The 24,877-nt window shown below is 40.4% G+C and overlaps 1 protein-coding gene across 1 annotated transcript; it reads left to right on the top strand.

The window, feature by feature from the left end:
- Nucleotides 1–818: 818 nt before the first annotated feature.
- Nucleotides 819–12,060, top strand: VXN (vexin). The gene is made up of 6 exons (XM_075272136.1): nucleotides 819–994; nucleotides 3,896–3,951; nucleotides 4,640–4,772; nucleotides 5,462–5,526; nucleotides 10,802–10,893; nucleotides 11,729–12,060. Exons 1-6 carry the CDS (start codon nucleotides 838–840, stop codon nucleotides 11,910–11,912), a joined length of 687 nt encoding a protein of 228 aa, XP_075128237.1. The 5' UTR covers nucleotides 819–837; the 3' UTR covers nucleotides 11,913–12,060.
- Nucleotides 12,061–24,877: the final 12,817 nt, after the last annotated feature.

Below are 24,877 nucleotides of genomic sequence, written 5' to 3'. Positions count from 1 at the left end.
AATAAGGAAAATATTAATTGATTACACCTAAATAAGGAAAATATTAAATTATATTGAATTATTTAATATATTTATCAAATAAGATCTTAGCAGTTTACATATTGGTAAAACTAAATTCAGGGAAGTAAAAAAAAAGTGTCATAATTTCTATATGCTGTAACAAAAATTCATTGTTGTTTAGAATTGGGGGAAAATCCATATATTTATATATAAAATAGGTTGCAGTTATATAAAGGCGAGAAGGATCTTTCTTCTATTGCATCCGTATTTATAGAATAGTTAAAAAAAAAATATTGGAAACGAATTTCCAAAATTTATATATATTAGTAAATATTTATATCTAATTTTTTTTTATCCGTCACAATAATGCGATTCTTTATTGGTGCTTCTTCTTAAGCAAGTAATAAATATTTTATTACACAAATATGACCCAAATATTATAATCAAGACGTAACGCAGCCATATTTGATAGAAATTTGTAACTGAATTTTATATATATTGTATAGGAAGATAGTCTAAAAATGATGAGCGATGTACAGACGTCTATGGACATGATATTACATAACAGAACACATTGTCCGTCTACTGTCTAAGCATAACTCACTCAAATTTGTGACACACTCATCCCGTCAGAGAAGTGTGCCAGAGTGATATACAAAGCCTTAAAGAGACAATGCAGGAAACTGCCCTGGGGTGTTTACTATTCACAGTGGCAACAAACCTTTGTATGAATGGAATTCTTGGCAAGACAGATGGGAGTAAATAATGTTACAATGTGGAATAAGGAATGAGATGAGATCACAGCTCCAGCCTGGCCATCCTTTGTAAACCTGGACAATGATCAGGGGTGCAGAATTCTGCAACCTATTTATGAGAGGCTCAGATCAGTTTGATCAGGCTGCTGGACACAACACTACCTCCGAGAAAATGAGCACAATATGCAGCCGCAAGGAGGACACTTTACAGACCTTTAACACATCTTTCTCTACCAAAGGTAAGGAACGTAAATGTCTCCTACATGGCACCTCCGTACTGGCCAGACGTATTACTCTAAACCACAAGAGTCGCGATCATTGAAAATGTATTTTTTTTTATTTAAATTTTATTAATGTGTCGAAGTATAAACTTGTATAATATTAATGTATCTAATTTGGTATAATTTCTCCATGTTACGCATGCGGTTTTAGACAGAAAGGTTCCCGGATAGAATGAAAAAAATAAATAAATATTTAAATTAAAACAAAAAAATCTATAGAATAAATAGATATGTATAGATTTAGGTGGATATTTTACTGTTTAACAACTGATAAAAGAATCTGTGCTAATAATCCAGAATCTGGTGACGTGTAGTAACCTTTCATGGCCTGTAAGTGACGCTATGAATAAAATGTTTGATGGTTTTTCTTCAATCAGCTATTCCATTAATTATTCTGTGAATATATTATTAAGAATATGTATTAGGGGGCGTTCACACTACCGTCAGTGTCCGACAGCTAATGTCCATTGCTAATGTCCGACATGTAGGTTTTTGCTGTCCACTTGAAAAGTCGGACATCTTTGGGAACGGACAGTTAAGGACAGACACGGACTGTAAAAGAACGCACCCAATGTCCATTTAAATCAATGCAAAATGTCACGGACACAACTAGTGTCTGTTGCTAATGTCCGCACAAGATTTTGAACGGACATTGGCAGCGGACACTAGCTGTCGGACACCGACGGTAGTGTGAACGCTCCCTAATATCTTTGATATTTAAGGATAGTTTTATTTAAACGGGCCTAGTTTAAAAAATGTGATGAAAATTTGTTTTTTTGTAAATAAATTGTACATATAGAAAAATATCTTACTAATATTCGCCATGTATCAGGAGTGCCTGCCTTCTGCTGCTCCTGTAAACCTCCAGGCCACATGTAGCTTATAAGGCTGCAGTGCGGTGTCATCCATACATCATACCCATAAGTCAGATGACATAATCAAGTGACCACATAGGTCAATGGCTCTAGCACTGTGCACATCAAGCACAACTTTAGAGTTGTCCCATAATCTACATCTCTTGCCCTTCTATAGGATAGTTGCTAAATGTCTGATCACTGGGGGTCCAGTTATAATAGGGGTCACAAGCCCCTTCTTACTGGACAACAACAGTCAGGAGACTGAATAGTGTGGTAGATTGTGGAATATCGTTGTACTTAGCTAGCTCTGCCAGTACAAACAACTGGAGCGGTAAAGTGTATGCTCAACCTCACTCCATTGAACCGCCTTACTTTGGCCCAGTGGATCCTCCAGGGGGCGCAGGCCAAATTTGAAGACTACTATATTTTTTTTCCTAAGATTTGTTGTACTGTTGACCCTTAGGGTCCATTCACATGGAGGAAAATGGTGCTTTATTTGGCGTTGAATTTTCCATGCTGAAAAAAAAGCCTTTCATTGATTTCAATGGGTTCTGCTAGCTTTTTTTTTCCATGTTCCATAATTTTTTTTCCAATTTTCAGCACTGAAAATTCAGCGCCAAATAAAGTGCCATTTTCCTCTATGTGAATGGACCCTTAGAATCTTATCATCTGGTGTGTCCAAGCAACTTCAGTCCAACACTGCTGTGGTCATGCAGTAAGAAGGATGAAGGGCCACCAGAGATCAGACATTCTATGGATAGGCCATACATAGCAATCTTTAAACAACCCCATTAAGGGACTTGCCTGTGAGAAGTGATGTTGCTTATATTTGTAGTATTCACAGTTCTATGCAGTCATATAGCATTATCATTGAGCATTAGCATTTTTGTAGAATACAATGCATTTGATTCCTTTTCAAGTACTTTAGAAACAACAAGAATTAACTATTTAAATGCAATGTCCTCAAACAACATGCTCCTAAGGCTGTACAGGCATACCGTTCTCCTCTCTGCATTTTTCAGGCGGAAACCACACAGACCCCATTATAGTCTATGGGGTCCATGGGTTTCAGCGGATAACCGCTTTTTTAAGCGGATTAGGTTTCTCAAAAGTAGATATGATCCTAGTCTAACAGTATCTTATTTCCTTGACTTGCTCCATATTTCTTGCATGTTATGCCACAGATGATACACTCGATAGTCCTGCATTCATCAGAATGAAATGTCGTGTTGTTAGATCCTTTGTCCTGATAGCAGGCCTGCTGCAGATGTGAAGGAGTTCCCTGCCATGTGTCTTAGCAGATCTTTAGGTTTCTAGATCTTTGACACTTTCATTTGCTGCAACTCATGTTATCAAATTTTGCAGTTGAGCTATGTGATAATATTCATATTTGCTCCATTTTCATCAGTGTGCACCAAGAATATCCATGCTACATTAATAAAACTAAAAACCTTAATAAATATGAATGCAGCGTGAGACTGGATATTTCAGCACTGTTTGATTCATGGCTAGAGGGCCACATAGCCATTCAATTAAATACAGCACTTATTAAAGTGGAACTCTACAGTTTTATGTTGCATTTAGCTTAGTATAGATCTATCAAAATGTCTACCTAGCAAATATACAGTGGAAGGTGGATAGACAGACTGCACTGAGTGGTGTCATTATTCTCTACCAGCCTGCTCCATACATTGCCAGGGCTCAATATAGCTCCTAACTACAGAGATTAACAAGACAGTGTTACAGAACCTGCAAAAAAAAAAAAAAAAAAAACATCCAGGAGGTAAATTCTTATAAAGTGCAATGTTCTTATCCAGCTTGTGTATAAGTAACTCGTATACTAAAAATAATGGACCAGGTACGGTTTTTACAGGCCCTGTTTCAGTTCTAAGCCCTATGTTGTTTTCTTTCTGTCCTACCTAATTTTTCAGAAATATTACTTTCCTCATACATATTTACATCTTTCCGTATTAGATTTTTACTTATTATTTCTTCTTTTCAGTCCACAGCACATCCAGAAGAAGACTGTCGAGTAACCAGAGGATACCATCAAATAATGTAAGACCCTATATTCCCAATTATTTGTCTATTGTATTTGTTAGTAATATATTTTCTCTATCTACATGTCCAAATACAATTTCTAATATTTTATTAAAAATCCTAATAAAAAATTTAATAAAATAAAAGTAATAATAATATAAGAACATATGAAAGTATCTTCTATGTTACTCATAGCCCTGTAACCATAGACCTGTAACAGGTCTCACAACTATCACATACTTTACTGTATAGGACTGCAAAGCGATTTTCAGATTTATACAGAAACATTGACCTGAGTGTGATTAAATCATCTATACCCCCATACTAGACCTCTGGACCAAAGTGATACAGTCCTGCAGGAAATCAGTCTGCAGTGAATGGACCTTGTAAATAGGTCCTAGATTTCATATACAACTATAAGTTGTATAAGTAACTATAATGTTCCTGAAGATATCGGTGACAGTAAGGTGTAGGCATGGGAGACTAATGTTATGACTTTATACATGTGCATAGGACTACCAAAAATCATGGTAGGTCGGAATATCAGTCATCTTCATATCCTATGATATTCATAGTAACTAATATGAGATGGTATATACAATATGATTTGAAGAGATAAAAGAAAAAGACAAGTCTTTTGTGCAAAACCGTAAAAAATCTAATTGTCAAAGCATTTCTCACATACTGTACATGATTATGTAAGCAGGTAATTGATCCTCACTGGACAAAGAAGTATCTGCCCCAGCAAACTGATCTTTTACAAGTTCTATGCAAAAGTGAAGAAGTTTGGAGACTTCCTCCACCAGAACCATTCAGGCATCGACGCCCTACGAAACATAGTAAGTAAAACTCTTATATATAGGCCGAATTCACATAACTCATGTAATCCATTCAAATACATTCTGTGAGCATATGCATGTGTATGTTGTAATAGAAAAAGGGCTGACAATAGGATGACCACAAGATGTTGCACTGCGCAGACCCCCAGCAGTAAATTGTGAGGGAACCTGGCAGCAAATGTTTAACTTCCTGTGAGTGAAATTATAGAGAATCTTTTAGGTTGGTGTGGGAACTTAACCACTCACAGGTCCTTACTGACCAGGGTTTTAGTGTCCCAAATCGCCATCTTCCTGCATTTAAAAACACCAAAACTTTATACTTGCTTAGCAATGAGTCTGATGAGCGTTATCAGACTCCTCTCTGGTGCTCCCTGTCCCAGGGTTCTTCAGTGAGGCTGAGGTTGCATACCCTGGCTGCACTGCGCATTGATCTGAGTTATGGTGCATGCGCACTGAAGCCAAGGTGTACAGCAACAGGGTGAGTATAAAGATTTTTTAATCTTATTAAATCCCTGGACCATGAGGGCCAGCGTGGGTGGTTTAGTGTCCTAAATCTCCCTGACAGTGCCATTGACATCATGTTCATTTGTCATTGTCACATTGTAGGCTCCAGCTGTATGTTGGTATTATGAGTTTGCAAATAATATGCAAAAAAGTAAAATTAAAATGCTTTTTATTATATTTTACAGGTGTATGTATGGAAATCAAGACACCAAAATGTGCCAAGGCTAAGCAAAATGTGCCACTCCAAAATGTAAGACTGCATTGATTTTCTTTATAGTATAATAGTAGTATAGTATACTAATATCTGCCTTCGACTTCGTCTGCGGGTTGGTGTTGGCGCTGAGCCGCTTATATTTAGCCAATTGCTGTTGTGGATGATCCGTCTGCTCCCGCGTCTCGGCCAGGGCTGCCGATAGGCCAGTACTACTGCTACTGGCGTCAGGGGCCCGGCCAAATTGAAAAATGGGGGGGGGCCCGGTTTTGGCCCGCCACCGTGTGCCGGACCCCTGGCGCCCGCAGAAGTTGTATGTCCTATTTCAACTCAGATCTGCGTCTAGAGGACATGAATCTGGGGGCAGATATGGAGGGGACATGAATCTGGGGGACATGAATCTGGGGACAGAGATGGAGGGGACATGAATCTGGGGGCAGAGATGGAGGGGACATGAATCTGGGGGCAGAGATGGAGGGGACATGAATCTGGGGGCAGAGATGGAGGGGACATGAATCTGGGGGCAGAGATGGAGGGGACATGAATCTGGGGGCAGAGATGGGGGGACATGAATCTGGGGGCAGAGTTGGGGGGACATGAATCTGGGGGCAGATATGGGGGACATGAATCTGGGGGCAGATATGGGGGACATGAAACTGGGGGCAGAGATGGAGGGACATGAATCTGGGGGCAGAGATGTGGGGCATGAATCTGGGGGTAGAGATAGGGGACATGAAACTGGGCAGAAATGGGGGACATGAATCTGGGGACAGAGATGGAGGGGACATGAAACTGGGGGCAGAGATGGAGGGGGGACATGAATTTGGAGGCAGAGATGGAGGGGGAGACATGAAACTGGGGGCAGATGAAGGGTGTATATGAAGCTGGGGGAGAGATAGAGGGGGGACATATAATTTACGGGTGACTGTAGGAGGATTATACAGTGTGCGGGCACATGAAAAATTAATGAGTGGGCGGAGTCAACATAACAGTGGGTGGGGCTAAATTTCCCAAGGCACGCAAAGCGCGCCGCACATTTTGTCCCTCTTTTGGTTCTTCAAAAGTTGGGAGGTATGGGTACAGGGGGCAATGGAAAGATGTTAGAAGGTGGACGGGGGGGATTGTTGGGGCATCGGGTGTGCGGCACTGCGGAGAGGGAACTGGAGCAATAATATTTAATATATAAGTTTTTAGCTGGAGAATAATAATGATGTAGGCTGATATGCTGCTAGCATAGCAGCCTGTTTGGGGGTGGGACTTTCACTTTAAAGGAGTGTTCACATTGTGTTTTTGGCCTTCCTTGCCGGGATACGTTGATAACCAGTCACAATTAGCTACCCACTTATCCCTGCACAGAGAACTGCAGGCCCCCCTTTTTTTTTTCTTGGCCAGTTCTTTGTCCAGGGATAAGTTGACAGCTGATTCTGACTAGTTACCAACGTATCCCGGCAAGGGAGGCCAAAAACGCAATGTGAAAAAGCCCTGAGGATTTATTAGGAGGGCTCTTATAGATGGTGTTGGCTCTCTATAGGCGCTTTCACACGTAGCAGATTTTACCTGCAAATAGAATCTGATTAAGCCTTGTAATGCTGCAAAATAAAGGGAAATGTAATACATAATGGGTATGTCGCAAAATAAGGTAGTTTTAAAATGGCAGGGGGGGGGCGCCCAGACACTTAGGCTGTATGGGGCCCCAAAATTCCTGATGGCGGCCCTGGTCTCGGCTCTGCTACATCGTTGCATATGCGCAGCATACTCAGTTGTATGTACATCTCTGCATATGAAGAGTGTACTCAGCTGTGCTACAGCACTGCCTAAGCTCTGCTACATCTGGCCATTTGAATTATAGGGGTGTTCTTATGTCAGTGTCTGAGCAGCTTCTGTGTTACAAAGGGCTGAATGGATGTTGCAGAAATGTGCCAGAGTTCGGTCATCCTGCTCCCGTGTCTCAGCTCTGCTACATCACTGCATATGCGTAGAATACCCAGCTGTATGTACATGTTTGTACATGGAGAGCCTACAGAGGTGCGTTACAACTCTGCATAAGCTCGGGCAATTGTGATTTCAGGGGTTTGTTATGTGACTGAGTAGCTTCTGTGTTACAAATGGCTGAATGGATTTTGCTGAAACGTGCCAAAGTTCTCCCCCCTCCTCGATCAGAGGCAGAACAACACATTCCCCGTCGTACTCACTAAAACTGTGCACCCGATATACTCCTCTTGCCCACACACAGCCTGCATGTTCTGTAGTCTCTTGATCTTCTATGAGACTCCATTTTCTTCAGCTTTCACACTGTCGAGCCTCATCCTATATAACTCCGCCCACAAAATCATGTGTAGCTCTGCCCACTGCCTAGTATGATCCTCTCTGAGAATGGCTGAAGGACCTGTGATGATGTCATCACAGGTCCTTTAGTGTTGTGTGAACCTAAATTCCTTCACTGCGGTCGTGTAGCGACGTCATTTACAGGGATAAAAAGTAGCCTTTGTTTTAATCGGGGTTCCTATCTATGTATGTGGCAAATTTCATGCAAATCCGTTCAGTCGTTTTTGCGTGATTGAGGAACAAACATCCAAACACACAAATATCCAGATCATATTAGCAGGATTTATGCTGTCCTGAAAAAAATTGCAAAATGGTCAAATAAAGTGGAGACATTTATACATCGAGAAAATATGTATCTATGCTGTGTTAATATGATACTCTGGTTATAATAATAATTAATTATACTAATGTGATTATTCTTGTAATACCTCAAGTAATAGCATCATCTGTAATACATTCTATTCTATATTCACAGCTTCACAGCTTGACTGTTCAAATTTGTCATACAATGCCACAATTTACTGGCAGACATATATATATATATATATATATATATATATATATATATATATATATATATATATATTAGCTTCTGCCCGCGACTTTGTCTGCGGGTTGATGTTGGTGACAAGTCGCTAATAATTAGCCAAATGTGGTTGGCAGTGATCCGCCTGCATCCGCGTGTCGGCTCTGCTACATCTGTACTTATGCGCAGCAGCCCCAGCTGTATGCACATCCATATGGAGAGCAATTCAAGCTGTGGTACCACGCTGCCTCAGCTCGGCTACATCGGGCAATTCTGTGTTAGACACAGCTGAATGGCTGCTGGTGAAATTTGACACAGTTTGCCCTAACACCCCCCCACCACCCCCCCAGCACAGTCCGAAGCCCACATGCCTCTGTGTTACGCACACAAACTGTTAGCGCTGCCTCATCTCTGCTACATCTGTTGATTTAGACTACAGGCTTGTGTTGTGTGAGAGTGTGACTGAGCAGCTTATGTGTTAGACACGGCTGAACGGATGTTGCTGAAATGTACAACAGTTCTCCCCCCTCCCCCATCCAAGGCAGAACAACAGATTCCCCGTCCTACTTACTGAAACTCTACAGCCAGCTGATATACTCCTCTTGTCCAGACAGCCTGTATGTTCTGTAATCTCCTGATCTTCTATGAGACTCAATTGTCTTCAGCTTGCACACTATCCAGCACCCTCCTGTTTAGCTCCGCCCACCACATAGCATGAGCCTATGGGACGGCTGAAGGGCCTGTGATATCATCAAAGGTCCTCAAACATAGTTTGTGTAAATTCGTGCTTAACAGTCATGTAGTGACATTATTTACTGGGATACAAAGTAACCTACACTTTAAATCGGGGTTCCTATCTAGCTATGTGCCAAATTTCAGACAAATTTTTCCTACTTGAGTAACAAACATCCAAACACACAAACATGCAAACTTTCACATTTATAATATTAGTAGGATATATATATATATATATATATATATATATATATATATATATATTTATATATACACATACATATACAGTATATTGCCACTATTGTAATATTTTGCAAGCCAACAATTTGTTGACATATTAAGCTCATATCGAAACTTGTTTACTGTCTCATGCAAACAAAAATCGAGCAATTTGAATGTACCATGTCATGCCATGTGAAATGCGTACACCCACCTGCTGCCTCTAATGATGCGACAAGCCAATAAATTAGAATGGATAATTGCTTCCCAGCTGCATGCCATAGACTGACATGCCATAAACCACATGCAACTCATAATAGCCGCTATTGTCTTTCCTGAGAAAAGGTTAAAAAAAAATTATTAACTAAAACAATTACATGTAATTTTTTTTTTTTTTTTTAAATTTGTGTTGTTGTCTGTAATGGTATTCCTACACATATAAAGATTTACATATATATATATATATATATATATATATATATATATATGTATAATTATGTAATATATATAATGTAATGTTTTATATCTTTCTATATCTGATCCTAACATTACACAGTAATTAAAGTCTCAGCTCTCCCAGTATAGCTGGTGCACTTGAACTTGTAAGGACTGACTCTACATTCACAGAACTGTGAATAATGGCCAGGGCAACACAGTGGCTCTGTGGTTAGCACTGCAGCTTTGCAGTGCTGGAGTCCTGGGTTCCAATCCTGCCAAGAAAAACATCTGTAAGGAGTTTGTATGTTCTCCTCATTTTGCGTGGATTTCCTCCCATATTCCAAAACACATACTAATAGGAAAAAAAATGTACATTGTGATCCCCTATATGGGGTTCACAATACACATGAAAACAAACAAACAGTGAATAATGGCCAATTGACATCCGTGTTTTTTTTTTAAACATCACGCGGCAGTATTAAATTTTATTCAAATGAATGGGGCTATTTACATGACCACTATTTTGACGGTCCACTGTAAATATAGATCGTGTTCTATTTTGGTCCATTTTCACGGATCCCTACATACACTGTAATCTATGAAGTATCTGTAAAAGCAGCCGCCCCTTGGGCGCAAGACGGGCGTGAAAAATTTATGTTTTTCACGTCCATTTTGCACCTTAATATAATCTTAATCTAAACCACCACAATTATTAAGAGACACAGGGCAAATAATTATACAACATCCCAGACATATCCATAGGCCAGAAATGGAATCAGGTGTGATTGATTTTAGGTAGAATTTACATCAATTTCCTGGCGTAAATTACTGCAAATTTGTCAGTCTGATGACCTTGTCCCCCTTCCGTGATTATCTTGTCCCCTTGCTCAATTTCTACAAAATCGCTGTGAGCAGTGACACAATACTGATTACACAAAAGTTTTATAGTAAACCTGTTTTTGGAGTAAAAACTTTCATATTCCCCCCTTCCCACCCGCTTGTTTCACTAAATGCTATAGAGGATGATTGATAGAAAGGACAAATTACTATTGTTTTAATATTGTCTTTTAGAAACCTGCTCCCTCCTCATCCTCAGTCCGCAGTGTGACCAAACAGATTGCCAGCACTTTGCCTACAACAAACGTCACTGCTGTCACAGTAGGGTAAGTCCCCTCCCCAGCTAACTCTAAGTAAGCAGCTGCTGCTTGTGTGACAATAGCCGCACTGTGTAATTGAAGTAGGTCAGGTCCCTAATGTCCCCTGGACTTAAGAGAATAACAGGTGGCTTGGGTTAGGGGTCAACTATTTACCATAAAACGCAGGCAACTACAAATGATCTAATTAGAAACTTCAGTCGGCGGAATCATAATCATATATTGCCTACTGATTGCAAGCAGAAGAGCATTTCAATGACAATGAACATCCTAGGAAAAGTACAGCGCTCCTGTACTAAAAATAGCAGTCCATTGTCCTGAAAGAGCCCACGTTTCCACTATATTCATGACTTGTCCTGCTCCAATTTGCACAGTCTAATACGACGCCTTAAATATGCAAGAAGTACATTGTTTCAACATAATTTTATTGACTCTCTCTATAATAACCTCACGTTTAAGGTGCCCAGATAAGGACACTTAAAGTAATTACAGTAAGCAGGTGCACATTTGCTTATATTACAGTTGTACCCGTTCATCTTGGCACGTGTTTGGGCCCAAATTAACCCGCAGCTTAATATACAAAGCACTTAATTATACGGCTGATGGGGATATTTTGAGTCCATTAGATGATTGTACCCTTTTAAAGAAGTTTTTACAAAGGACTTAAATAAGGTACACATTGAGAGATGAAGGGTACAGGAAGTCACTTTCTCTACCCTTGCACACTAAGAACACTTGGCACAGTATGTCCTCTTTGGTACGGATGCTCTTTGGCATCACGAGTCTACATTTTATACACAAAAAAAGTAAAAAATTAAAATTGCTTCCTATTATTCTGTTGCAGGTGCCGCGATCCAAGGCTTGTTGATACTGAAGAGGACATTATCTATGAAAATGAGGCTTATTTGCCTCTAACCGCCGATTGCACACCAAAAAAATCACCAAGTTTACTCCAAAAAATGGGCTTAAAGTTCAGGAAGTCTGTGGAGTATATTGGGGCTTCCAACTGTGCCTTTGAGGAAGACTGAACGATGTGACATGGGTAGCGCTGCTGTGATCATGACTACACTCTCATGTTATCAAGCCAAAAAATATGGACCTGTTTGCTTTACTATATATTTTCTACAAATGCACTTGATTGACAGATCTGGACGCTAAACAAGGGAACCTTACCTGGATGAGAAATGTCATATAAGATTTCATTGTATACCAGAGGAGAAGGTAACTCGCTGATCTTACGTTGTACTTCAAGTCTCGGCAAACTCTGAGCAATTGGGAGCTTGGAATTCTATGGTGGTTTATGATCAAAGCCTAATAAACTACATATGGGTGCAATATCTCTGATAAGTAGCACATATACCATGGAGAATGGTACCCAAGTTTTGTGATCCATAACGGCATGCATTATATTTAGGATGTTTTGCGTATTGGAAATAAATATCAAAACTAGCTCTCCTTCATAAGAAAGAAGACTGGTGAAGGTGGCATAAAAATACTATTTGTGGGAAAAAAAATTGGTGGTTTGCAACTTTTTTTACAGCAGTTTTCTGGTGTGGGGGTAATAAATCCTTCCCAATATCTCATATGAGCCAACTCAAACACATCTCCAGAAGGAAGTGGGACCCATCTGCAGACAGATGCTTTGGAGTCAGTACAGAACAGTGTGGTTAAGTGAGGTACTAAGGAGAATACCCCGAAACAGGGGGGACCCCTGCAGGAGGAGTTTCTGATTCCGATTTGAGATATTGGGGGAGATTTATTATTCCTTACACCAGAACACCAGTATAAAAAAACATATGAACCACCAATGTTTTTGTGACACTCTACGCCACACTCACCACTTTCCATTGGCACCTTCTGATTTACCAACCTTGGCACCAGTTTTCTGGCATAAAAGATGATTGAAATCTAAGCCAGCTACAAGGTGGTGAATATGTCTTATTAGGCACAAAGACTGCCGGAGGATGCACTTGCACAATTTATGATGAGGCGCTTACTTCGCCATGAATTAAGTACATCGTTCCGTGACGCAGGAGACATCTCCCCCATTGTTCTTGCTTATGAATGAGAACCAATTTGCATATTTTTTTCCCATGAAGCCTTAGCTGAAAATAAGTCTCTATTCACCAGCTGTGTCTCTTCAATGAGAAGCCATACTCCCTTGAGTGAGGTTTTGGGCGGAATTTAAAGATGGTTCCCCTGACTTGAAATCTAGCACACCTGCTTACTTGAATTTCCACCTTGCTATGCACAGACCTGTATTCTGTATATGCATTGTAGCTGCAGGACTTTGACAAGAAATAGGCCTCAGTGGCTGCAATTTGCCTCTTCGTGACAGTGGTAGAAAATCTTAATTCCCTTGCCCAGTCTCCTTATTAAGTAATGCCAAAGTCCTGCTTCTGTTCAACCAATAAAGCCAAATTCTGCACAATATTTCCAGTGGTTCGCTGCATAGAGTGTTCCTGCATTATATCATCTATGGTCAGGGCTTCCAGCAGCTAAAGCAATATGTCCTATAGTAGATTGTGTAGGATTTTCTGCTAGTACAGATCCATTGTACAAATGTAATCAATTGAGACATCCACACCATGCATATTATGTTTGCCATGTCTTGTATTGTACTGACATTAGTTGTGTCCATTGTAACCAAGCTTTTAAGGCCCATGTCTAAAAGGGGTCTCCATACTCTACAATGCAGACTGGCTGTAGACCATATATAATATGTGACTAAAATCAGACTTTAATGGTTGAACATTTTCATCATGAGATGGGGCATGCAATGAACAAAGGAAGTAGACATTTTATTATAGTACTTGCTGTCTTCTTATTCAGGCATATTAAAGTGAACTTGCCATTGTGTTTTGTGTGTGAAACTACCAGCATGCTCCAGACAATTCCCCGGGAGTTTACATACAATGTACATGCTGGTGGTTTGGAGCATAGAGAGGTAGTGACAGGTTACCCTGTCTAGCCCATATCTAGAATTTTAGTAGAACAGCAATAGTATAAAATGTAGTTAAAGGGGATTTCCTATGACTGTAACCATATATAACATTGTAGACAATTAATTGCTAAACATTCTTGCAAATATAAATAATTAACATTTTCTTTTAAGTCTTTCTCTAACTATCCGAGTGGTGACATCTTAAATCTTGATCAGTTGCCAAAACCGATACAACATGAATGCTGGAACTTTGTATGGTCGGGAATTAGGAAAAACTTAGCTATGACTTCCTTATTGTGGTTGGGTTATCTTCTCAGACATGTAATGACCCTGCGTGATTACTTGTCCACTATAAGGAGACCATGGCTGGGTTTCTATCAAGTGCCAGACCATACAAAGTTCCTGCATTCATGGTCATATCCATTGGAAACTGATCAAAACACGTCACCACTAGGTTGGTTAGAGAAAATCTTTAAAACACTGCAAAATTTGTAATTATTTATATTTACCAAAATGTTTCACTTTTCCCATGATAGTCATGGGAAACCCCTCTAAGGGTGCATTCAGACTACGTAACGCCGGGCGTGTATGAGAGCCGTACACGCCGGCATTACGGCAGACTGCCGAACACTTCCCATTCACTTCAATGGGAGCGCTCGTAACAGCGGCGTTTACGAGCGCTCCCATTGAAGTGAATGGGAAGTGTTCGGCAGTCTGCCGTAATGCCGGCGTGTACGGCTCTCATACACGCCCGGCGTTACGTAGTCTGAATGCACCCTAAAGCTGAAACCCCATGTTGCAGCTTTTGTTTTTAACCAAGAATGACTACAAAAGGAATGGGAAATATACAGGAAGCTCTTATACTTCTCCCCTCTGCTCAATCCACTCCTGGGTTTGGTTAAAAAAAAAAAAACGCAGCAAAATCTACAACAAAATAAACTGTGTTTCCACAATGTGGGGCCTCAGATGTAAAGGGAATATTTGTGTAATAACAACTTAGCCATCTTATAGAAAATAACTACTAGATCAGTAGGGGACTGACTAAAGGAATCCTCATGATAAGAATTGTGAATCTCAAGTTCCTCCACTTCAACAGAGTGGTGGTTGCGCATGCGCGCTACTGCTCCATTCATCTGTATGGAACTGCAAAAAGGAGCTGAGTTAAATGTAGGGTCAGCGACACATCCTTCAGAAGTGATGAAGCGGTTATTCAGTGGATAGAAGGTAACTTATTACTTATGCAATAGGGAGCCCCTTGCATATGGTCACTCTTCACACCACTTCAGTAAAAATGTGGGTCTCATTCATCTTCATCCAGAAATGCTAGTGGAACATATCAATAGTGGCAGGGATACATCTCTATATGCTCCAACTGACCACTTTTTATTACGTTTTATACCTATGTAGGTAGTGTATGATTGTTATATACCTCTTAGTAGAACGTGCTAACTAAATGGGTACATGTTCCTAGACCCATAACATAAGCTCCCCCTATATCTCCTGACTTGCCACCTATAGTACTGAACATGAGGTCTCCTCCCATGACAATGCTTTAATGAGGCAGAGCCCGGTGATCTAGCATTATATCTTGTACTATGTATTGTGTTACCCGATAAGATGCTGCCTGGTAATGAATCTCTTTATAAAGCCGTCTCCTATTGAAAGATCAGATTCTAGTTATAATGGAGGTTAATCTGCAGGACGGCAGCGCTGGAGGGGCTGGTTCTTTTTCAGCACTATTATATTTTAATTTACCAAATGCTTGGCTGGTGTAAAATGATCAACCTTTAAGAGGGGGCTCACAGGTGGACCACAGGTTGCGCTCCTCCCCAGACAGAAGGTGCTACTATTTGCCCACTCGTGAAGCCAAGCAGGGAAAGGGTTATTTATTGCTTTACCTATTTATAATGTATAAAGGTTTTTTAGCTTAAGGTATTTATTTATAACTGGATTGTCATGTAAATGTGACCCAAATATTTTATAATGAACATTTTATAATGAATCCAATACAGATGCTAAAATCTCCTTAATATATGTATTTATGGATGTTACTGTGTATGGTTATGAAGGGATGGATGATTGATGTGAATAGATGGAAGGCCATATTGTTATGTGTGGATTTTCTTTTACGTCAATAAAATTATGTATGTGAATAAAATTAATAGGTCTTGTCTCATATTTGTCAGATTTTTGCATAGGTTTTAGATTATAAAGCCTCCTATGAATGGCAGTACTACAAATATATGTTATTTGGATCTGCAATATGGGTCCATCTTCTGTGTGTCTTATGCCAGCGACCAAGCTCGTAGCCAGGTACCCTACTAGGAACTGAAGTAGTGGTGTAGTGGATAAGATAAGATAATCCTTTAATAGTCCCACCAAGGGGAAATTCAGTGTGATACAGCAGCCTAGATAATATAGTAATATATTACAAGAAAGAACACGTACAAGCTCATAGCAGATAGAAAAAGATACTAGGAGTCATAGCAGCTAAGAAGAAAAAGAAAGACTCAGGATCATTTAGTTCTCTGTGCAGAGTGATCTTCACTTAGCCTGATGTTCATTATACAGCCTGACCAGGAGGAAGGATCTCCGATAGCGCTCCTTCCCACACTTGGGGTGAAGCAGTCGGTCACTGACTGTACTGCCCAGTGCTATCATGGTCTCATCCTCATAGTCTCATGGGATGGGAGTTGTTCTCCCGCATGGAGCTCACCACGGACAGTATCCTTCTGTCACCCACCACCTGTACTGGTCCAGGGGGCTCCCTAGGATAGAGCTGGCCCTTCTAACCAGTCTGTCAAGTCTATTTCTGTCCTTGGTAGGACAGAATTTAAAGGGAACCTGTCAGGATAATTTGGGTCCTATACCACTTACAGGTGGACCAGGATTTAGCTCCAAATAGCCCTGTTATAACACAATCTGTGGCCACGTTAAAAATAAAAAAGCTTTATATTTACCTAGAGATGAGTCCAATGCGTCTCATCTGTCCTCAGCACCTGTGATGTTCTTCAGTGAAGCTGGAGATATTACACCTGGCTTCGTTGCACATGCGCACAAGGTCCTGCGCATGCACAGTAAAGCTGAGATGTACTCCTCTGCCTTCATTGAAGAACTGTGCCGGTGTAGGTAGTACAGTTGATAAGTGAGTATAAAGCTTTTTTTTTATTTTTAATGCAGCCACAGATTGTGATATAACAGGGCTATTTGGGACATTAAAGCCCCAGTCCATAACGACCTATGGGTGGCTTAGTGTCCCAAATCACTCTGACAGAGTCCCTTTAAACAAATCCCAACTGCACACTCAAGAAAAAAAAAATCAGCATTGTAAAGTTTCTTGCATCGCAGCTTTTGAACCTGCAGCATGTCATGTTTGCCTGTGGTTGTCAGCTCATGCAATGCAAAGGTTGAACACTGGACCAGTTGTACACGGAGGAGAGAGAGATTTATTGCTTTCAACATCACTTTCCTTTATGTGTAAGGATGTGCTATAACTACATTAGTTATCTCATGATTTTTTTATTTTACCTTCCTTTTTTCATATTTTTGGTGATTTGGGGAGGTCTTTGGAACCATTTACTATTTTTCCATTGCGTTATGCTCACACGTTGCAATGGTTTCAACTTACCAAGTTGTTGTCCTGGAACCAATTCATATTGTAACCTCAGGGATCTCTGTACTAGTATTAGCTAACCACACGGGGTTATCAGTATTTGCTGCATAGTTCACGTATAATATTCTCTCTTACATCTGTGCTTTTACACACTGCAGGTAGTGAGGCTATTAGAGTATCTTTATGGTAGATGTTACTATTAGGTGAATGAATTGTAGCATGTTCTGTACTCTGCACATAATATCATATGACCTGCGCTTTCGATATTTTTTAGGGTAGTTGCACACTACAGGTTTCTTATTTGCTTTTTCTCTGTGTTTCAGGCTGTAGCAAGCTGTTGCAGGTTACTCAATTGGAAAATATGAAAAGCCTTACAAACATTTGGTCAGATTCATAATAGGCTGTATGTGTGTACAGGGAATAAAAATTTGCAGTTTAATGCAATAAAATATTGTAATTTTGGATGGTGTGCCTCATCATAAGTGAGGAGCCCCCTACTCCAGTGATGGTTATGAAGATTGGCATTGAAAACACTATTTTAGTTTTAAATCTTTCCTTTTTTTTTTATTCCAGTGCATTTTTTTTTTGCTTTCAATGCATTTTTTTAAATTGCATAACCTGAAAAATGGAGCGTGTAAAAAAAGACAACCTAAAAAAAATATTTTAAAAACAATAAGCAATGCAAACTTGATCAATTGACAATTGATATGACCATGAGGCCATCTACACATGACCATAATGGTTTTGCTGTCTGCAACTACTTAGCAGCAACTCTCAAAAAACACGTCAGTAGGTTATCCGCAATCACAGATCTGCAAAATGTCTTGTATAGATACACTACACTTGTTTGTGTCGCAAATGCGGACCTACATAGGACATGCTTCATAATTTGCTAACCCCTCCTATGGCCCGGACACACATTCACAAAAATTGCAGACATGAGTACGGGCCCATATAAATGAATGTGTCTGCAATGGTGGGTATAATTATGGTCGCGTGCATGGGGCCTGAATGTGAGAACTTTCTATGGTCTGGTTCTCGTCAGAAACCCAGCCATGATTTCCTTGTTGTGACCAGGTTATCAGACAGGGACATTACATGCAGGAGAAGATAACCAGCAATGCTAAAGAAATCATGGCTGGACCTCAGCCAAGTGCTAGACCATAGAACGTTCCTGCGTTGGCAGCTGATTATGATAAAAGACTATCACCACCAAGATGGTTGAGAAAATCTTGGAAAAGTTATGGAAAGACAAACCTCGGGAGTCCATACAAACTCCTTGCAGACGTTGTACATTCTGCCCACATTTTTGTGAGTTTCCTCTGTGTACTCCAGCTTTCTTCCACACTCCAAAGATACAGTATACTAAAAGGAAATTTAGATTGTGAGCCTTATGTAGGACAGCGACTGACAATGTCTGTAAAGTGCTGCGAAATATGTTGGCGCAGTACAAGTAAGATAAATAGTTACATTTTTTGCAAGAGAGGCAAATAGAAGACAGGAAGTGCGGCCATATTCACTACCTTCTTAGTAACTGTCCTTGGTAGTTTTCAGTCAATGAAGCATTTGATCAGATCCCTCTAAGAAGATAATTGAGAAGTAATTCTTGTCATATCTTTTGTATTACAATCCTGTTCCAAGTAGTGATTTATTGTGAATGGTAATAAGGTATGTCACACATTGGTCTGCCCGTACACTTAAATACAATGCCATAGTTGTCAGAGAGCTAAGTGGACACAAAGGCCTAGCTGCCAAACTGAAGTGTGAACATACCTGACAATGTGCTAGTCTGCCACATACTTGTCTTATATCACTCAAGTCACAGGGGAAAGTGCAGACAAACGAAAAATAAAAACTGCCTCATGACTTTACTACATGCGTTAAGTATGTGATTTTTTTTCTACAAGAGAAATGTACGTAGGCAACCATTTTGTTGGAGGTAATTCATGGACAATAACTCAACACCAGTTTCTGAAGTCTTGTGTCTTAGTAAAAGGAAGAATTAGCTCTGTATTTTCTCATTAACACTTTTTGTACAGATCGTGATAGTATAATAATATCTGCTCTTGCTCCCTTGGACAGGATGAGAGGTAGGTGGAGTAGGCAGTGGCCTAGGGCCGCTATTAGAGTGCATTGCGCTGTTTTTGCCACAATAACTCTTGTAAAGAATCAGCGCTGAAAAACAGACTGCCATTGAGTTCAATGGGTTTCGTTTTCAGCACGGTACACATTGAAATCAATGGGAGGCTTTTTTCAGCGCTGATCCTTTACATGAGTTATTGTGGCAAAAACAGCGTAAAAATACTCAGTGTGAATGCACAATAAGGATTAAAAATCAAACACTTTTCCTTTCATTATCTGTTTTAAACTTATTGGGCACTATGTCCAAGCAATGTATAATACTAAAGATACCAGGGTACCAAGATCATTCTTTAATGTGATTAAGACCCCATAACCATGTTATGCTGATGTTTTCACACTAGGCCGCCTATAGAAGTGCACCAGACCTTTGGAATCTCTTCATACAAAGTTTTTTGGGGGACAGATTCCATACAGATAAAATAGAATACAAATCATGGCGTGTTCCATCTTGATTCCATTAGACATGTTATTATTGTGCGTTATTATAACAGAATGTTATAATAACTTACATAATTATATATATCCTACTTCCTACTATCCTCCTCCTCCTCCTACTACTACTACTACTACTACTACTACTACTACTACTACTAATAATAATAATAATAATAATTAGAGATGAGCGAGTACTGATCGGATCAGCCGATCCGAACAGCACGCTCGCATAGAAATGAATGGACGTAGCTGGCACGCGGGGGGTTTAGCAGCCGGCCGCCGTCAAAGCGGAAGTACCAGGTGCTTCCATTCATTTCTATGGAGCGTGCTGTTCGGATCGGCTGATCTGAACAGTACTCGCTCATCTCTAATAATAATATAAATGTGAGAGTTTGTGTGTTTGTTTGTTCCTAAATCACGGCCACACACCCGCACAGATTTGCCTGCAATTTTCTACAAACATACATTGGCAGCAGGATTGAAACATAGGCTACTTACTTTTTGCCTACACTCCTGGGCTGCCCGACTGCGACTGGAAAAGTTCCGTTCCTGCGAAATTCAAGGACCTGAAATGACGTCATTGCCACCCGATTGGCTGCTGCTGCTGTGTGGGCCAAAAACAAAGAGCGCGAGCGCCGCCGACATGCAGCCTTACTTAGGACACCAGCGGACAGGTAGCCAAGGACACCATCAGCTGCACATGTTCTGGAAGCGCTGCTGCCCGGCTCAGTCTGGCCCATATATGCTGCTGCATCCATAGACCGGCGGACACTTCACTGAAGCAGTGCCACCACACTATGTGGCAGAGCGCAGGAGCTTGGGGCCACGGATGTTGGTTGTGGGTGGTGCACCGAGGAGCACCCGGTGGGGGGCCGGGGTCATGTGGACGAGAGGAGACCAGGGCCCTTCAGGGCAGCAGGAAGGGAGAAGTCCGCAGGAGGGGGTTCCAGGGGGGTGAGGGGCACCGCAAGAGGGATGTGTGCGGTGGGGCCGTGGCAGCAGGTGCGGGGGGGGCCACAGGAGTTGGGGATGAGGGCCATGGTTGCGTCGGGAGAGGGTGTCTCTTTCTGCCTGATAACTTCCATTGAAGTAAGTGGGACACAGAGAAATACTACCTGGCCAGTGCGGAATTTGCAGATTCCCTGGTGGAATTTGGTCAAGCAGAAAAATTCTGATGAAAATTCCTGAAGCTGAATTTTCCAGCTTTAAGAAATTCAGCCTTGTGCAGCATTGAAGTATTCTAGCCTAGAAGTGTTGTATCTAAAGTAGAATAGATGTATACATCAGCTCGGTAAAGCATCCCATGCTATATGATGAAACAAATTGTCCCGAATGGCTCTGTGGTGTTACTTGCCAAATCCTAGTGTTATCAAGGAATGTATACATCTTGCAAAAACAAAACATAATGCACATATGAATGGTGAAATTCTGTCTTCAAGAAAGTTAGTTTTGGGAAAAAATGTAAATATACTTTTGTTTTTAACAAGTTTCAGACAGAAAAGCTATTCTAAAATCAGTGGGTCTTCACATTTTACAGGTTACGTGGTGGTTGTGTGTATTGTCCTACACAGTAGCCAAAGAATAATTACACTTTTCTACATTGACAATTCATGGCCCATATTTTACTGAGTTTGTACCAGCTTCCGGTTACAAAATGTCGCCTATGATGACATGCACCACATTTGCGCAAAAAAATGTGACCTACTTTGTTACTTCCTAAATTGGTTAAATTGTAAGAAAGGGAATTGTGGTTCAGTGACATATGCAACAATATCTACTTATCATACAAACACACTCATGGATATTTTTCTATGCTAGGAAGACAAAAAGAGAAACAATGCTTAATATAAATGAAACATTTAATTCTTGGTGACCATATGCATCCCTCTTATACCACCAACATCCTATAAAGCAAACACTCGACTTACCTTGAATTACTGACGGCAGCAATGGTCACTGGCAGCCATCCTACCTGGCATGCTGACTGATGGAATATTATCATCCCGCATTTCATACGTAACATGGACACATTATGTGCTAATGATGTTTAAAAAAAAAGGGCATTACTAATACCATTGCATGTCTGCACTATAGAAAGAGGTGTGACACACACAAAAAGAGTTTTGGCTTTAGCAAAAGGGGGTATAGTCACCCTGTGAAGGATACCACCTTACCAAAGTCGCTTTAAAACACCTGGCGATCACCCTTCATCATTACTTTTCACTCGCGCCCCGTGAGTGTACCCAGGTCTTATGGAATAATAAAAAATGAGCTTTATAAATGTTATATATTTATTAACCCGAGTGGGTCGGCACTAGCCACTGACATGTACAGAAATACATATCAGTGGGTGACAAGCAAATACAGTTAAAAGTATAATACCATAAATAAAATAATATGGAAATAATATTAGAAAAAGAAAAATACTGACAAGAGTCTGTATGGGGTTGGTTTTCTGGGGTCTTGCTTCCAGGCCTCCTCAGTAAGAGGAGCTCCAATCTGCTCATATGGCATCCAGAAGTAGAACCCCTTGTCTCCTCATGTGAGATAATACAACTCTCCCCAGTTTCCTCCCAGAGTGATGTCATTAGGGATCCTTGAAACTAAATAAGAACAGTCATAATTCCTCGCCAGATGATCATAGGGTCATGCCAGTGATATGATGGGGTTCGTGGTGAGGTCCCCATCACATAGACACCAAGAATGAAACCCTAATATCCTTTGGATACTGAGTTCAGTGTCTGGACCTTTCCTCGACTCTCAACACTAATGAGTTTGGACTTTGAGCATTTGATTCTGCCTGGCACACCCGAGGAATTTAATGGTGCAACTGTGGCATGTTCTCCTAGGCAAATATTATCAGAAAACTATATTCCCTTTGAAGATGGGCTTGAAGACAACCTGTCTGGGTTATGTGTATTCAGAGGTATTTCAATATACAACTCCAGGGTGGCCTCCTGCTGGCATAATGAGGTTAGCACAGGTATACTAATGGTGCTGGGCATGAAAGAACAAGTTGCTGTGATTACAGAGGAGACAAACCACCTTCCTGCAATTAAACAGGTTAGTTAACAGACACCAAGGCCATCCTGTGTATGAGAAGTCTGGCCAGGTAATAACTCACCAAAGCCAAATACATAATTGAGAAATAGTATTTCTCAATTATGTATACATAGCTGGGAGTCTCTTATCCTCACACACCACAAAAATTTTGAATCTCCTTTTGAAATTGATGGATCCTATGCCACCTAATGTCACCACAGAAGCAATTGCCTTATACTGAGGTTTGCCAGGGTTAAATGATGGTGTCTGTCACTTTGATGGGAAGAACAGAGCTGCACGCTGTACATCATATCTGACATAACTGACAAAGGCTATGAAAAAATCCTAATTTTCTTAACATTTACAACTAATTGCTACTTTCACTTGTCATGGTTGAGAAACACTACTTGGGAAATACAGAGTAAGTATGTTGAAAATATACAATATATTCATTGGAAATTCTGTACCGTTTCCCTTTAAAATACTGTGACATCTATCTACAGATCAATTTGTGGAACTTGAATAGAATGTTTTACTTGGAGAACTGTTACATATATGTTAAGATGTATCATCTTCCATGTATAATCTTTACATTTACCTAAGATTCTAGCACAAAGAGCACATCATTCAGTGCTCAATGTAACATGCATACACATACAGTATCTGGAACCACATCTGAAGTATAAATCATATATGGTGCCAAACATGGACAGTATTGTGTCCCAAGTCACTAGTCAGGATAAAAATAATGAGGGATGCCTTTTAATAATTTTGTGGTGTCTGTTCATTATTTTTAGGCTGGGGCCCCACGTGACGTAAATGCCACAGATTGGCTGCAAAAACCTCAGCATTATACAGTTCCTGCAAAGTGGATGGGATTGTAGAGAATCCTATCCACATATTGCACATAGATATACATGTACCGGATACACTGCCATTTCCAAAACTGTTGGGGTTTTGGAAATCGCAGAATATCAATTATACCTACGGAAACATTGGCCATTTCCCTATAGGTATAATGGAAGCAGAATGTCCATAGAGGAAGCTTCTGTGGACTTTCAGTGAAAAGCGATCCGAGAAAAACCATGATGCATTGCTGTATGAGTAATGTAAAAAAAGTAAAAGGTTGCAATTTTTTAACATGGCTGAAAAGTGACTTTTATCATTCCTTTACACCAGAAACCTGACCCAAAATATATGATAAATTCAATCCATGGTTTATTTCTTCACCTCACTGGTTTAGCACCACCGTCCCAATACTGCATGCGGCACAGTCCATGGTGCGGACTGCTGATGCTTCTAACTTTTCCCTTCTTCTACAGCACAGGAAAACCTTCCCTTGCAAGTGATATGGTAGAAGGCATTATGAGGATGTCATTGGGGACATAGTTACTGGGGTGGGGGGGCAATAAGGGGGCATCATTACTGTGTGAGATGAATTACAAATGTTTTTGAGCAATTAATGGGACATTGCTATTGTGAGGGGGTACTATTACTTTGGAGAGGGGGTATTGTTATTGTATGTGATCACTAAGTGGATATTAATGTGTGTGGGACGAAAGTGGGTGCCAACGCTGTGCAGGTCATAAAGGGCACTATTCTGAAGTGTGGCACAATTACTGTGGAGGCGGACTAAGTTAGTGTAACACTATTACAGTTAAGGGTTCTATATATTTGCCACTGTTATTTTAGGGGCATTATCTGTGTGGTGCAGAAGCAGGACATCAGTAATGGCTGCCACTTCAGTAGGAATGGTGGAGCTGTGCTGGAAAAGCAAGGAGATAAAATCTATGGGTTGTGGCCAGGAGAAGCCATCA

Source organism: Leptodactylus fuscus, chromosome 4 (assembly GCF_031893055.1).
Source record: "Leptodactylus fuscus isolate aLepFus1 chromosome 4, aLepFus1.hap2, whole genome shotgun sequence".
NCBI classification, from domain to species: Eukaryota; Metazoa; Chordata; class Amphibia; order Anura; family Leptodactylidae; genus Leptodactylus; species Leptodactylus fuscus.
The sequence above is the reverse complement of the archived record's forward strand: the minus strand, read 5'-3'. Positions and strand labels throughout refer to the sequence as shown.